The 15071-nt window shown below is 40.9% G+C and overlaps 1 protein-coding gene across 7 annotated transcripts in view; it reads left to right on the top strand.

The window, feature by feature from the left end:
* Positions 1 to 14724, top strand: part of MPP7 (MAGUK p55 scaffold protein 7) — a 57766-nt gene extending 43042 nt beyond the window's left edge. For 2 of the 7 annotated variants that reach the window (XM_078859516.1, XM_078859507.1), the window contains exons 12-21: positions 92 to 109; positions 2176 to 2196; positions 2342 to 2356; positions 2815 to 2850; positions 5771 to 5941; positions 6514 to 6594; positions 6784 to 6877; positions 7424 to 7532; positions 8207 to 8341; positions 11440 to 14724. In XM_078859516.1, the coding sequence (XP_078715642.1) occupies positions 92 to 109; positions 2176 to 2196; positions 2342 to 2356; positions 2815 to 2850; positions 5771 to 5941; positions 6514 to 6594; positions 6784 to 6877; positions 7424 to 7532; positions 8207 to 8341; positions 11440 to 11619 (860 nt within the window). In that variant the 3' untranslated portion in view covers positions 11620 to 14724. The remainder of the gene's footprint in view (positions 1 to 91; positions 110 to 2175; positions 2197 to 2341; positions 2357 to 2814; positions 2851 to 5770; positions 5942 to 6513; positions 6595 to 6783; positions 6878 to 7423; positions 7533 to 8206; positions 8342 to 11439) is intronic. The other 5 variants (XM_078859534.1, XM_078859524.1, XM_078859556.1 and 2 more) reach the window with 5 other exon arrangements.
* The last annotated feature ends 347 nt before the right edge of the window (positions 14725 to 15071 follow it).

Raw genomic sequence — 15071 nt, 5'->3', positions numbered from 1 at the left:
TTTGAAATTGCCTGCCTCCTGTCACGCCAATGTTCCCTTTTATCCTCTTATGCTCACCACCAAATCCCTTGTTCCTTTGCATGCCTCTCAGTAAGCACGGTTGAAGAAGGTATGTCCGTTTGTGTGTGTGCGTGGTCCAACTCCATACATCTGGTGTGTAATCAGGAACATTATATTGAGCATTCGATTCACTTTTTCCCACTTATTACTATAATGTTCATTTAACACCCTCTTTAATGCAATGCATGTTTGCCTTTACCAACATACAGGTATAGCTATGCAATGCTAGTAAGGTGGGTCCAAGCAAAAATGGGCGTTTGGCAAATAGGTCCTGAGAATCGTTCTGCTATGGCTAATGCTGATGTGAAGCTGAGAGCACTGTAGATGATACTTGTTCCAACTCGGAGATTATTGTAAAACAGCTGATGGTATTTGGCAGTGGTGTGGAGCGTGTTTATTTTATGTGGCTTTTTAGTGCACTTGTTTTGGATAAAATATGAAGGTTATTTGAGAAACAACTACATTGTTTTTTACATAGTAATTTTCATGCTCCACAATTAAATAGGTATTTGTAGTAAAATGAAAATTCTATTTTATTTGTGGTTTTGTTTTCTGTAGTGGGCTTATATTTTTTTACATTTCCAATATGGGCTGTATATCACTTTCTCGTGTAATACCACGCTGCCTGATTCATGGTAAAGTAAGGTGTGCAGATAGTTTGAAGTGAGAACAGAACAAGCTGTGAAGTGGTGCCAGCTACAGTCACAACAGGTTCGATTGTAGGAGTGATGCAGACAGGGCTGTGCAATTCGGTACAGATGGGGCAAAATCTGTGTTAGTATGGGCCTCTGAAAAGCACATTTTGTCTTGTCTGCGCTCAGGAAAACTGCATTTTTATACGTTACCCTCCCACCGTGTGTCTCATGTTCATTCCTATCTCCGTAACTAACCTTTCAACTCATACCCCCAACTAATGCAGTTTCCTCATTAATAATGATTTGTTTGCTTTTATCTGATGAGAAAATTTGCTGACACTTAAAGGAAAACTCAATTTTAATGATGGTATGTGGCAGTGGTGTGAATTCTAATCTTTTAGGAATGTAATATTTGAGACGAAAATATTAAAGATCTTATCACCAACATTGATGTTTGAATTGCAAATATTTATGTAATGGTGGCAGTTAATACTAAAATGAGTTTATCAAATTCGCAACATTGGTTGATGAGTTATTTTCATTATTGAGTACATCTCTGAGGCCATATTATTTCACAACTAATTAGTTTTGCATATGATAGTGTTTCAGTTTTATGTGCATTCTTATGGAACATTGGCGATGACTCTTTTTGGTTCTTTCGGTGAAGTCACGTAGGTGAAAAAATAAATAACTAAATTAAATCACGACGTTTCGGAAGCAACACAAGCTTACGTCATCAGGTGGGACAACCACAGCCAGAAACACAATTACTGTAGTGGGCAAAGAGAGCTGGTTGTGACAAGCTATTATATAAGGTAAGAGGGGGTGGAGGCGCCAGGGAGGAGAGATGCAGGGGGCGGGGGGTGTGGAGTAGGGGGGGGGGAGTGAGCTGCGGGCATGAGGGGGGGGAGTAGAATGCTGCAGAAACTGGGAATGCGGGTATGGGAGCAAGCTATAAATGCAATTTAGATTTTACCTGGTTAATAACATCCTTCCAATGATTGCTCAATTTTAATCCATTCTCTCTTAATTGCGTTTATAGCTTGCTCCCATACCTGCATTCCCAGTTTCTGCAGCACTCTACCCCCCCCCCCTCAAGCCCGCAGCTCCCCCCCCTACCCCACACCCCCCGCCCCCTGCATCTCTCCTCCCTGGCTCCTCCCCCCCCCTCTTACCTTATATAATCGCTTGTCACAAACAGCTCTCTTTGCCCACTTCAGTAATGTTGTTTCTTGCTATGGTTGTCCCACCTGATGGCGGAAGCTTGTGTTGCTTCCGAAATGTCGTGATAAAAGCTAGTTATTTATTTTCACCTACGTGACTTTACCGAAAGAACCAAAGAGTATGGATCCTTGCAGTCACGAAAACTTCAAATCTAGAATGATTACTCTTTTGTGTGTCAAATCGTATTAGAGCTTGCCTCTGGTATATTTTCATTAAAAACTCTTGGAACTTCCCTTTCTCCTGATGGCTTCCGTAGGTGAGGAGTCCTATGCATGTGGTAGGTGTCTAACGTCTACATTTCTGTAATGCACCGAGACGAACAGCGTTGCAGTTGTGTTCTTATTATTTAGCAGATGTAACAGCGAGATAACAGCCTGTCAGAATCACTGACACCTCTTTCCTCTTCCCATGCTCGTCTTCAGAGGATTTAAAAACAGGTATTTCCATATTTTAAAGCGTATAAACAAATATGTAAAAATCTGTGAATATACTTAAAAGTACAAAAACCTTATACATTATTTTTTAAGGGAATAAGTTGGACCTTACCAGCTGCAATAGACCAGAATATTTGGTCAGTTGTTGGCCACATCACTAGTATGTTCCTTGGCATTCATATGACTATACCCATTGCCATGGACTGGCAGGCATTAAGTGAGTGTCCTCATCATTTGCTGCTTGATTTATACTTTTGGTGTTTCATTTATGGTTTTCATTTTAAATCTTAAGTCTCCTTAACTGCTGGCTGCTGGCTGTCTGTGCAAAGTCTGCATTGGTGGTTATATTTTTTTTCTCACGCACACTCTGTCTCTTTCTGCATGACAGGCTTGGTGTCTAACTCTGCTTTTTTCTCCTCCTGTACTTTGTTACTGCTCGGTGTGCTTGTTGATATGTCCAGAAGATCCAGGGTATGATGGCCACGGAGTTTATATCGGTGAGAGCTTTGTCGCCACTTGTGCATGCGTGTGCCTCCCCCACTGTCCTCAGTGCCCCCACCGACGCTCCACCTCCCATTCTCCCTCGCAGCCGTCATCACATTGGCCATCGCTTCCATGCTTTTGTAGAGAAGTCCCAAGGTGGCCAGGTGGCTCTGACCTAACAATGGCTGTCAGATGACTGGACCAGCACTGCTGAGATCCTGCATTCAAATCTGGCTTTTTGATAACTGATTAAGCCAGTTTCTCGAGGGGAGTGATGACTTATTTCGACAGCCAGTCGGCACCATGCTGATGTGCTCACACTGGGATGGGTCCAATAACCTGTGTTTCTGTATCAGCCTCGCCTCTCGCCTATATAAACGAATCTCATGGTGTCCCAAAACCAAACCACTGGACTAATGCATTAGCCCACAAACGTTTACTGCTACTCCAGAACCAGTTGCAACATCACAAAGTCAGCTCAGAAGCGAGACCTGTATGTATTAACATTGCCGACTTCGTTTAACTTCCTGGATCTGTGTAAAAATACAAAATGAATATATTCTTACTTAAATTAGTGTAATACTTGTGTTACTCCTTGTACTTATAACATTTCAAAATATCGATGTAGGTCGTAGGGGTGGGGTGGAGTCTGAGGAGCCAAACTCATGGGGCTTCGTGGTGCATTGTTTTGTAGACCTTGTACACAGACCTGGGCCCTTGTGCTGTTCCTCGGCAGCTCTTGGGCGACAGCATCTGGTTCCCAGTGGTCTGGGAAGTGGTACATAGGTTTATGCTTTTAGCCCAGTCTCCAATGACCGTATAAAAAAGTAATAAAAATACAGTTTTCCACCTAATTCAATATATTCCATCTCTTAGGATTTAAAACGTTGGCTTGATTCTCATGCAGCAAACTATTTTTGCCCTAAAGACCTTCTCAAGTGACTCAATAATTATTTGTACAATGCCATTCTGGGGTATAATCATATCAGGCAGCATAATTGTTACTTGGTAACCTTTAGCAGGTGTGACCTATGCTTGTGCAATTGTATTAAATAATTAAACAAAGCAATCCAATATATCCCAATAATCGAGAGCCTTTGTGTGTTTGCGTATGTTATTTAAAATGATAATTAATCCTTATTGGACATTCCTATATATAGTAATATCCCGATTTATGTCTCCCCATTTTATATCGTTTCACAAATACGTCATCACTTTATTAATACCACATCCTGATTTGCGTTGCCTCAACCCACACATCACTGACAGCATCATTCGTCCTTTCTCGTATCCATCGCCTCAGCCTTCACCTCCACCTACCCTCTAAATTGCTTTCATTTACATCGTTTCGATATTCGTCGCACCTTCATGAACGCATCCCCGACATACTACATTTTTCTGAGTTATTGTCACAGAGTAATCATATTATGGGATGTCCATATCGCATTTGATCAACAATGTAAATTATCATTCCTACACCGAAAAATCCAACATTGTAAACAGTATCATTCATTTTCTTAGATCTATATGAGCCAACCTGAAAAATTATGAAACCTGCAATATGAGGCCAACATTTTTTTTGTAATCTATAAAAGCCATTTTTAAAAAATCTAGGGAATGTACAACCTTTATTTCACAATATACCAGCCATCATGTTACGTAATCCACATTCATAATGAGTTTTCTGAAATAAGTATACATAATTTCATTAAATTTCACTGTTTTTATTTTCATAACAGCAATACTTCGAAAATAATTGGGTTATTCAGTGTGAGAATCTTCCACAGCAATATGTGGTTTCGTCTTTTTTGATCTAGTAAAGGTAACATTGTAGCCAACCACATTGTCAGAGTAGTCTCACTCGAGGGCGTATATGCTTTTACAGAGAAAAACAGCTGTTTATGTTTTGAAAATCATGTAACAAATGTAAATAAAAAGAGATTGATAAAGTCAGTTGTTCCTCAACATTCCTTAACTTGTAAAATCTCACTCTCAACCTCAATCTGAAAAAAACAGCTCAACATTTAACACAGATCGTTGGTCTGCATAGCCTGGTTATCAGTGCAATCGTCACTAAACTATTGCATAATTAATCAACAGTTTGATTTGCTGCCAGATTATTTTCACTTCATAATATAATGCTAATTATATTACTATATAATGATAATTTACTTTATCAATGAAAGCCGCACTGAATCGTAGGACTCTTTGTTTCAGGAGGGCCCTGCATTGAGTTTTTATTTTAAGATGTTTTCAGCCAATTAATGTTAAGTATTTATATGTGTGGGAGGAAACCGGAGCATCCGGAGAAAACCCCACACACAAGAGGGGGCAACACTCTATCGCCGTAGAGGTGGAAACAGATGGCGATTGGTCCACTTGCTGTACCGTCCTCTCCTGGCGAGCCAGAGAATGGCACCTGGATGCCTACAGGAAGGGAGTTTCACAACATTTGTGCGATCCACCAACCCTCACTGCCTCCAGTGCTAGATTACAGATGTGCGCCACCATCACCCGGCTGTATTTAACACCTTGAAAATCAATTATTAAAGATGCAGTAATATATTTAGTAGTAATAGACCAGTGTGTGGCCTTGGCACAGCAATGTCATGATGGACAAACTGCCTTTGTTACATTTTAAAAGGAAAAAACTGCAGTATGTTTTTGAAAATTATGAACGCAGATCTAGCTTGCAAAAGAGTTCATAGTTGTCATTGGTGTTTCAACAAGTAAAATAAAGGTCGCGGATTTTTCTCCAAGGAAAAGGCGTGTCTTTTTACTACAACAGGTCATATACCACTATTATAAGTGAAACATTTAAAGGCACTTGCCTTCGTTGATTGACACCTGTCCATCTCTATGCCATGGTGAATATGCAATGCTAACAACGATTTATTCGCTTGTGTCCATGTGTGAATGTGGACGCCTCTGTAGCCGGTCTCCGTCGGAGCTTCCGGCTCAGCCGCCAGAGCAGGAAGACGAGCAAATTGATGTACGAGAGCAAACGCAGTGCCGAGTATGATGCCTCGGAGGTTTCCACCTACGAGGAGGTGCTGCAGTACCAGCACCAGCTAGGTGACAAGTATCGAGTCATCGTGCTCGTCGGTGAGCAATCGCACAAGTGCCCACAGGGCTGCATTAAAGCTGCCTGGTCATGGAATTTAGTGCTAAGAGAGACGGTTGTCGAGGTTGGAATAATATCTGTGTTAATGTGCAGGTCTTAGTCAGAGAGTGGGACTCTAGCAAAGCAAGCAACTACAGAAGCTTCTAGCTTAATGATATGTACTTGCACATTTCAATGTGGCATTTATTTTGAAATTATGCTTTTGTTCGTATCACCATGTAATACACACTTTAACAGATCTGAATGGAATATTACATTTTTAAGATATCTTTTACATGAAATGTTTCAATGCTGCCAAAGGTAATCCCATGCTTTAGAATCTGTGGCTGTTGTACTCTGTCTTCATATCTGGCCGTTGCACTTTGTCTTGTCACACATGACTGCATCTCTGTGCGTTGAGTGCTTGGTATGTGCCTGGCCTTAACACAGGTTCTTGGCCAATGCCTGCTGGGAGAACGCACAGTGCGAGGACAACGGTTGCATTGCGCTTTTTTGTTTTCGGCATGTTTTTGGAAACTCCTTGAGATGATTGTTAACATAGCATCCTTCACAGGGCCACCTGGGGTTGGAATTAATGAGCTCAAAAGAAGACTCATCGCCAGCGACCCAAGCCTCTATAGCGGAACTGTTCCAAGTGCGTATTACTCATCCAGAGACAATGCTGAAATTGTTCTGCACATTAATCGCAATTGAGAAGTCTTGTGTTTTCTCGCCGTGGGAATTTAATTGTTTTAAACTGCGGAGCTACTTTTATTTGCCACGTCTATAAATCTTGACTTTTTCCTAAAAGCTCCATTGCTTAACTGGCGTATTGAATTTGCAGCAACTACACGGCAAAAGAAGAGCCACGAGAAAGACAGCAAGGAGTATTACTTTGTGTCTCGGCACCTATTCGAGGCAGATCTGCAGAACAACAGGTGATTGCATCAGAGGTGATGCTGCCCAACGTGCATTACTTCTCACTCCCTTCCCTCTTGGTGCAAAGCCGGCCAGACGAGTGAGGGAACTTATTCACGCTGGGGCCAGTCGTTGCCTGGCATGTTTAACATTCACCATTTAAACCAACCGCATTCGAGACCGGTACGTATTCAAATGCAGAAACGCAGCTCTCGACAAGCTGCTTGGGGCATTTCTCCAGGCGTGATTTTTCTTTTACAAAACGGTTTTTTTTTCCTTTGGAGAGACTGGCCCCCACCGTAGGAATGTGTAATTTCCACCACTGGCTCAGAAGCAATTACGGAGATGAGCACTGACCCACACTCGTTCGAGTAGAGAGACACTTTGATCGCACATTACCTTAGACGTCCGGTATTTTGGCTTTCATTCAGTTATACACGTGCTGTCATAAACGTACACTCTTTGGACAATACGAACATCAATTTGGATCGAGCATTTACAAGTAAAAGGCGGTTTAGTTGAAGAGAGGTGTGAGTGAGCCCCCAAGCGTTTTATGCCCTGTCCAGGTTTGTGGAGTACGGCGAGTTCAAGGGGAACTTGTACGGCACGAGCGTGGACGCTATTCGCTCGGTGGTGAATGCTGGCAAGGTGTGCCTGCTGGACGTGAGCCCCCCGGTGAGGAGGAGCAGCCATTTGCCCCCTTTTGGTTATTTACACGAGTTTTACTCGGTGTTTCAATTGGCATGCGGCAAGTACGTTTCTTTATGTGAACTGGGGAGAAATGATCGTGCTTTTTTTACACTTGGCTTAAACTTGTAAGGAAAAATAACAGTCCTTTATCCAGCCTCAATCTTATTTTTTGAGAACATCCTACACTTGGATGTTTGGTTAATGTCTTAATGAGTATTTTGCTTATGGAATGAAAATTGATAATCTGCAGAGCCTATGCATATGAGAGGAGAGCACTTAAACTCCGTATGGATATGTTGGCAGCCTACTTGTGTTACTGTCTTTACTGGTGCCTAGTTGCCCATTGTAGAAACTGCCTAATTATTTCACGCACAAAGTTTGTTTTTGTTGAGCTTCCGCACCATACGTAGAAAACCTTGCTTATCAGAGGTGCAGGGGAAAGATAACAAATTAAACACCAAAGGCAGTTCTAAAGAAATGAGGCATCACCATGAACCTTGGATGCTGTGAATAGAGTAACATGTTAACTCTACTAGATTTTAAATGTATACGCATGCGTGACAATCACTAGCACATAAGAATGCTGAGGCTGATAAAGTGTTTAAATTTTGAAGAACAGCAACCACATTTACCATGTGATTGACCTTTGCCCCTGCCAGGCTATCAAGTCCATTCGGACACCAGAGTTCAAGCCGTTTGTGATCTTCGTGAAGCCGCCTTCTCTTGAGCGTCTCCGACAGACGAGAGGGGCAGCCAAATCCAGCGGAGACAAAAACCCGGCCCGTAATTTCACGGTGAGTGCTTTACCAAATAACTGCATGGGTGCTTTGAGTAGTCTGTAAAGGGCATTTGTTCAAGGTATAGTTATGATATAGCAAATTATGTTATCATGTACAATAGATCTTGACCAAGATAGAATAAGAAGGTTCTTGTTTTGGGCATGCGTTTATATAAATGAACTCTTTTGTGTCAGCTGCAGTTGCTTGCACGTTCAGCCTTGTTTCGTTTGTGATTTACATCTTTGCATTATATATATATTTCATAGTTTGAGCATATTGCTCCGAAATTACTCTGCATTTGTACTATCAACCTCGGGGTGAGATGCTAAGTATTTGCATTCTATTTTAGAATTCCTCGGCAGGGGAACCACACTTTACTTACTTAACATTGGTGAATGAACCTAGAAGACATTACCAATATAATTACAATCGCTCTTTAATTCACCTATATTCATTTATTATTCCTTATCTTCCAATATTTATATTTCTCGATTGTTGGGCCAATTTAAGTGTGGCGTCATTTTTATTTTACTTTGGTAGGTGTTTTATTGTTCATATATCTTTGGCCATGTCGAGACTGGAATGTAAAGTCCTCTTAATTTCTAGTGACTACCCACAGCTCAAATGTCAAGCAGTAAACTCATCAGTGCTTTGAGAAATGCTATCCCACTGAGCCACTTGGTCACCTCTATTTTTTATAAACTTAAACCTGATCAATTATAGAAAACAGAAGAAAATGGATAACCATAAAAAAAAACGTTTTGTAATTGCTCCACATGGTTCTGAAATGGAATGCTTGAATATGACAGTAAAATTAATGGCATTTAAATTGGCATAGATTTACACAACTGTGGATTAGATTGAATAAGTATAGCTGGTGTTTTTACCAGGCCTTATCATTAGCACATAGTAAAATGAACCATGCTCAAAGCATTTTTCTGGATCTTTCTTGTTTGCTACTGATGGATCACCAGGGAATAATCCCCACTCGCATTCCTCTTCACACACAACAGTGGAGGTTAATTAATGTAATTTACGTATGCAAGCCTCAGCCAGTGCTAGTGTATTCTTAAGTACAATATATTTTGAATTCGTTCAGCAACTGGCAGGTTTTGTATTATATTTTTTTCTTAAAATTCTCCCTTTCCTAGCTGCCAATCGAATGTCTGTCACAATCCCAAGAGCTGGACAGTGGAATGCTTTAATGCAAAATGCACGCCAGTCTCATGGAATAATAATCTAGTTCCGGAAATTCTCAGCCCTCTATTTTGTCTTTGTAATGTGGGGTATGTGTTTCTTTCACACTCATTGCCAATGAGGTCCGAACCACTGGGAGGTCAGTCTGGTCTATGCATTTTTATTATTGCAGTGATGGCATACCTTACCGAATGCACGCTACTTGCATTATCCTAATAAAGGATGACTGTGCTGCATCCAAGTTCTAAGAAGTGCCTCCTTGCTTGAAATTTAAATAGCTTAGCAAGAAGGGGAAAAACACTTCAGTGAATTCCAAGCTTCAGTAAATGTATTTAGCGGAGGCTGCATGTGGAGGGAAGAACGTGTGGGTGATGTCAGAGAGTTGTGCAAAATAAAAGGATACTCAAAATTATCATGGTCGGGGACCATATGTGGAAACAATGTTGAACATGTATTTTACGCCACACAAGTGTAAAAGCTTCGTGGGTTTTTTGTTGCGTTCCTACTTGGCCACTGTACACAAGTCAAGTAAAAGTGTTTCCTAAGTTAAAAATGCACTGGGGCAATCCTTGTCACGTTTTGTGATCCTTAGTGGTAGAAATTCCAAATGTATATGCCAGGTGGCAGTCTCTCCAAAGAGATGACCACTGTTGACGTTTGACCAAGTAGTGTGCTCATTTTTATAGACGCTAGAGGGATGATGCGCTGAGTTGACACCGATTGGGATTCTAACGTGTAACTTTCCATTGAAAAACAAATAACCACAGTGCCAACGGGTCAGAATGTAATGTAAAACAAATCCATGTTTCTTTTTTCAAAGAACACCTGGGAATCTATAACCAGTCAGATAGCTGTAACAATGTTATTGTAGGGCATTTTAAAATTTAGGATTTTGTACTCCTGAACTACCATACAATTATATATAGCAACTTACTCTGTAAATTGCATCAGTGTGAAAACTAGCCCAGTGCAGAGTAGGCTGCCTTTTTCACGTATCAATTCTCCTTTAATATGCATTAGATAGATCCATGTGATGCATGTCAAATCTTATGATGTTACATGCATCAAGGTTAAGGCTTGTGCTGCAATCCAGCATCTGCTGATCTGTAGCACACTGCTATAACATGACATTATTCACAGGAGCAGCCCATGCATGTGTATGTACATGTGTGGATAGATGAACCTAAGCATCATCTGTGCTGAAATGGGGTGAGGATAAGCAAATATTTTGGATAATTGGATAGGCCGATAATGGATTATGCGAGTTAACAAAGCACATAATTGGAAGTCCCGTGATTTATGAGTTATTTATCATGCTCTAGTTCTGTAATTTTGCACATGCTCTAGTTCTGTAATTTTGCACATGCTCACATCCCATATTGTGCTCTGTGCAATGTTGTATGCATGTTTTTTTATTGTGTTTTATGCTGTTGTTTGGAGAATTCTATGTCTAATTAATTATTTCAACTCTGTACCCTTAGTCCAATGTTTATTTTCCAATCCAAAAGGCAAAATGTGAACACAGTTACTTTTTTTCCTTTCCCCTCTTGGAAACATAGTGGTCCAATTTTCTGAAATGGAATTGGAAATACATTTGTTGTTGGAGTGCAGAATTTTTACAAAAAGTTTTGACATTTAGTATTTTAAATAAATCTCTTCGCACGATGTTTAGCCTTGATGGGTAAAAAATGGGGTATCTTAGGTTGATGGAAGTTAGGGTTGCATTGGTGGAGGGTCTTTTGAGATCTCTTAGAATTAAATAAATGCGTACACACTTAGCACACCCTTGCAGCCCACACAGATGCCGGTGACTTCGACACCGGTGGTTTTGTGACGTAGTAGAAATATGCAGGAAGCAGGACACCTCACACAGAATCCTACCTATATCCCCACCCGCTCCCCCCACTCGGGTACAGGATGAGGAGTTCCAGGAAATGCTGGGGACGGCAGCACGGATGGAGGCTCAGTTTGGCTACCTGTTTGACAAGACGGTGGTGAACGACGAGCTGGCAGTGGCGTATCGCGAGCTGCGCGCCACCGCAGACTCGCTGGAGAGGGAGACGATGTGGGTGCCGCTGGGCTGGGTGCTCTCATAGCCCCGCGCCGCCACCCCACCGTCGCACAGTAGCAAGTACATGGCGCCGCCGAGCAAACGGAAACAAGCTCAAGAGGTCGTCACGGCCATTACCATCGATGCCAATGCTCCTCACCACTCCTAGATCCTACAGCTGTTGTGCAGTTGACACCTGACCACCAAAATCTGCTCTTGCAATAATCTCACAATCTGGCTTTTAGGTATTTCCCTTGGCCTCTGACCTTTGGGTGCCCACTCCATTGTTTGCCTCGGTAACCTGTCCCTATCGTCTTCCACCCATTGCAACATCCTTTTCTTGATTAAACCTACTTGGCTTTCTTGCCACATTCTATTTCAAAGTTCCTTACCTCATTCTGCATGCACATATAATCTAAGGCAAAAAGGTATTCTCATTGCTGTATTACAGTTTAGCAGTTTGACTTGCACAGCAGCACGGGCATTACTTCTGCTGGCCACTTAACACGAAAGTTGATATGTTTACTTAAAAAATAACACGCTCAAATTAAACACAACTTGAATTGGCTTGCAGTAAAAACAGTCAGGCGTGCTCTAGTATCGCGCAATGGTCAACAGGCATTTCTACCACAGCGCTGTGCTTTGTGTCAAATTCCCTTTTTTGCGATGTTTCTTCTACAGAAAAGGATGTGTTACACTTCACAGAAACACGGGGCACAAGAGGTAAGATGAGCTGTCTGGGGGAAACCCCCTTTTTACTTTGCGTGCCCCTATCTGCTGGTCAGGAATTGGTCCGAGTGCTGTAATGGGTGACGAAGCATTCCATGGTGTGCTGTGGTTGGCTGACCGCATGCTCTCATGGCAGTTGCCACCCACTCCTTGATAGTGTTTTTAAGTCATTTAAACTTTGTACACGTTTGTTTTCTTGGTGAATGTAAGGTTTCACTCAACAATTCCCATGCAAAAAACACAGGATGCACACCTAGTAAGGTGCGCTTATAAATTTGGGTTTTTTTTGCTGTGGCTTGTATTAAAATGGAACCAAACCAAATAATTCTGACATGTAAAGTCATTTAACCAGGTTACATGCATTATTATTGCTATTGAAGCATGGTTTGTGTTATCCACTGCTGCTAAATAAATCCAGGTTATTTAAAAAAAAATTAAACCACATAATTCAAGAGCAGTGTCACATTATGTACCATATGATTAAACAGGACATTGTATTCATTTAACAGCATTTTTATATCTTGAGGCCAGATTTGAGGCCTTGTACGGGTGTGTAGGGTTTATTGCTTTCCAAATGCTAGTGTTTCCACTTGTATCTGCCATTGGTTTGCAGCCATTGTCTCACAAATTCATGGAATCATGAACGATCCTTTAAACAACCAGCATTGTTTACACTGCTGAATGATTGCCCAATGATGGCCTCATCCAAGATGCTTGGAATTACATTTTTGTGTTGCCTGTACCAAACCAGTTTAAGACAATTGAGTGAAATCATAACTGAGCGTTGTAATGTATTGAGCGATTTAATAATTATTGTAGACAGCTGTATTGTGTGCGAATAGCAGCAGAATATTTGCTCACCGATGATGGCTCATATGTCTTGCATGTTGTAGTGTAGTGCTAGTTTTTAGGACGAACATGCTAAAAATACAGTATTGTGACATTGTCAGGATTTCTTAAATTATTTCTTCTTGACATTGAAACTACTTGCGGAAAATGATTGTCTAATGTTTGATTAGCTTGCTATACGTAATTGAATCGGCAGTTTTAAATAATGTCCTGTAAAATGTGTTGCTGTAAAAACAATCCTTAAAAGTGTGAAAGACCAAAATCTAATGTTAGTAATACAGTATTTTATTAGCTTTCTCCCTACTGGACTGTGTATGGGTTATGTTGTATGGCTATCAGTCGTAGTTAGGTTTTGTAATGTTGATGTCCTTTTGAACAAACTTGACGTAGCGTTGAATTCGAGATCTCTGTGCACATATCATAGTGTGTACTACGGCGAGAGTTTATCTTTAGTTGGGATTTGCTAGTGTGCTTAAGTTAGAGAGAGCATTTTTATATAGCTTTTTATTTTAATATAACAATTTGCATTGCTCTAAAGTTACTGCATGTGAACCAAGTGGTGCTCTGACGCAGCGCTGTACTTCCAAGTTGGAAACTCATGGATTCAAAGTTTGGTCAGGAGTCTACTTAATCCGTTGTCTCTCCAGGGTTGGTTAAGAAGTTTCGACTATGTGCGATGTCCAAACTTGTCCTATGGAGAGACTGATCTTCATTATACAAATTTAGAATAACCATTCCTGGTGTAGAACCTCAACTTATGAGAATTGCCCAACCACTCTTGGAGTATATGGCGCTAAACAAATGATAAGGTAGCTAATATCAGAATACACCAAAAGAGGACATCTCATTGGGTATTTGCTAACGATTGGAATTATAAAAGTGGCTGGTTGTCTTTGTGGGTTAATGCTTTGCCTATGTTTGAGCACTTAGGCCAAAACTATGGTTCATGCCCTTGGGTGCCCACCTCAGGTGGTCATGTGTTTTTGTTAAGCTAATTTTATGTTCTCCACCCACTCACCAATGACTCCACATACATAATCATCTTCTAAATTTGATGATGACTTGATTGGCTCAAACCTGGCTCCTGAAAACCTTAATTGGCAGATAATGTACGATGCACTGACTTATCCATTTAGCTTTGAGCACTTGTAGCTCTGTGTAGTTAAAAAAAATGCAACTTTGCATAGTTTAAAGAATACAGGAAAATGTTTCGTGATTTCACATGCGGGTTATTCAGAATATGACATGGTTCAGATGCTATGAAACAGAATAATGTGCTGCATTCGTATAGATGCCAACAGCACAGCTTCAAGTAGAACCTAAATTCCCAGTAAAGGTGTCCCATAGTCGAGTGCATCAGACTCGCCGTAGTGGACACGATGGTGGGTGATTGATGTATATGAGAGGCATCATCCTGGGAGCAGGTTTAACCTACTGTAATTTTGGCTACTGAGAGGTCTCCACTTATCCCATGAATTGTGTAAAATGTGCATTTCTGTAAATATACGTTATTTAAGTTTGAGTAGACACTGTCCGTTGGTGTATATCTGTGGGAAATAAAGAGAGAAACAGTGTGCAATTGTCTTTTTCCCATCTACAAATCCGTGTGACGCGGGGTGGTTTTCTGTATACCTTTATAGGCATAATGGGTGTAATGATGCATCGCTGCATCGATTAAGATACATTTTTTACATTTGCAAGGCATGCATCAAATAGTGTGCAAGAACTCTTATTTTTTTCCCATTCATATGTTTGTAATGGGTTTGTACGGCCCCTGCTGCCACCACGTTTTGCTGCATTCACATAAACAAAGTATGTTTTGAATTGCACCATGATCGTAAATTGTGACAATTCATCAAATGCATTATCATTAAAGACCAAATACAGGATAGACATTCGTCATCAGGAGGGCTCGGTTGG

This window comes from Lampetra fluviatilis, chromosome 1, assembly GCF_964198595.1.
Source record: "Lampetra fluviatilis chromosome 1, kcLamFluv1.1, whole genome shotgun sequence".
NCBI classification, from domain to species: Eukaryota; Metazoa; Chordata; class Hyperoartia; order Petromyzontiformes; family Petromyzontidae; genus Lampetra; species Lampetra fluviatilis.
The sequence above is the reverse complement of the archived record's forward strand: the minus strand, read 5'-3'. Positions and strand labels throughout refer to the sequence as shown.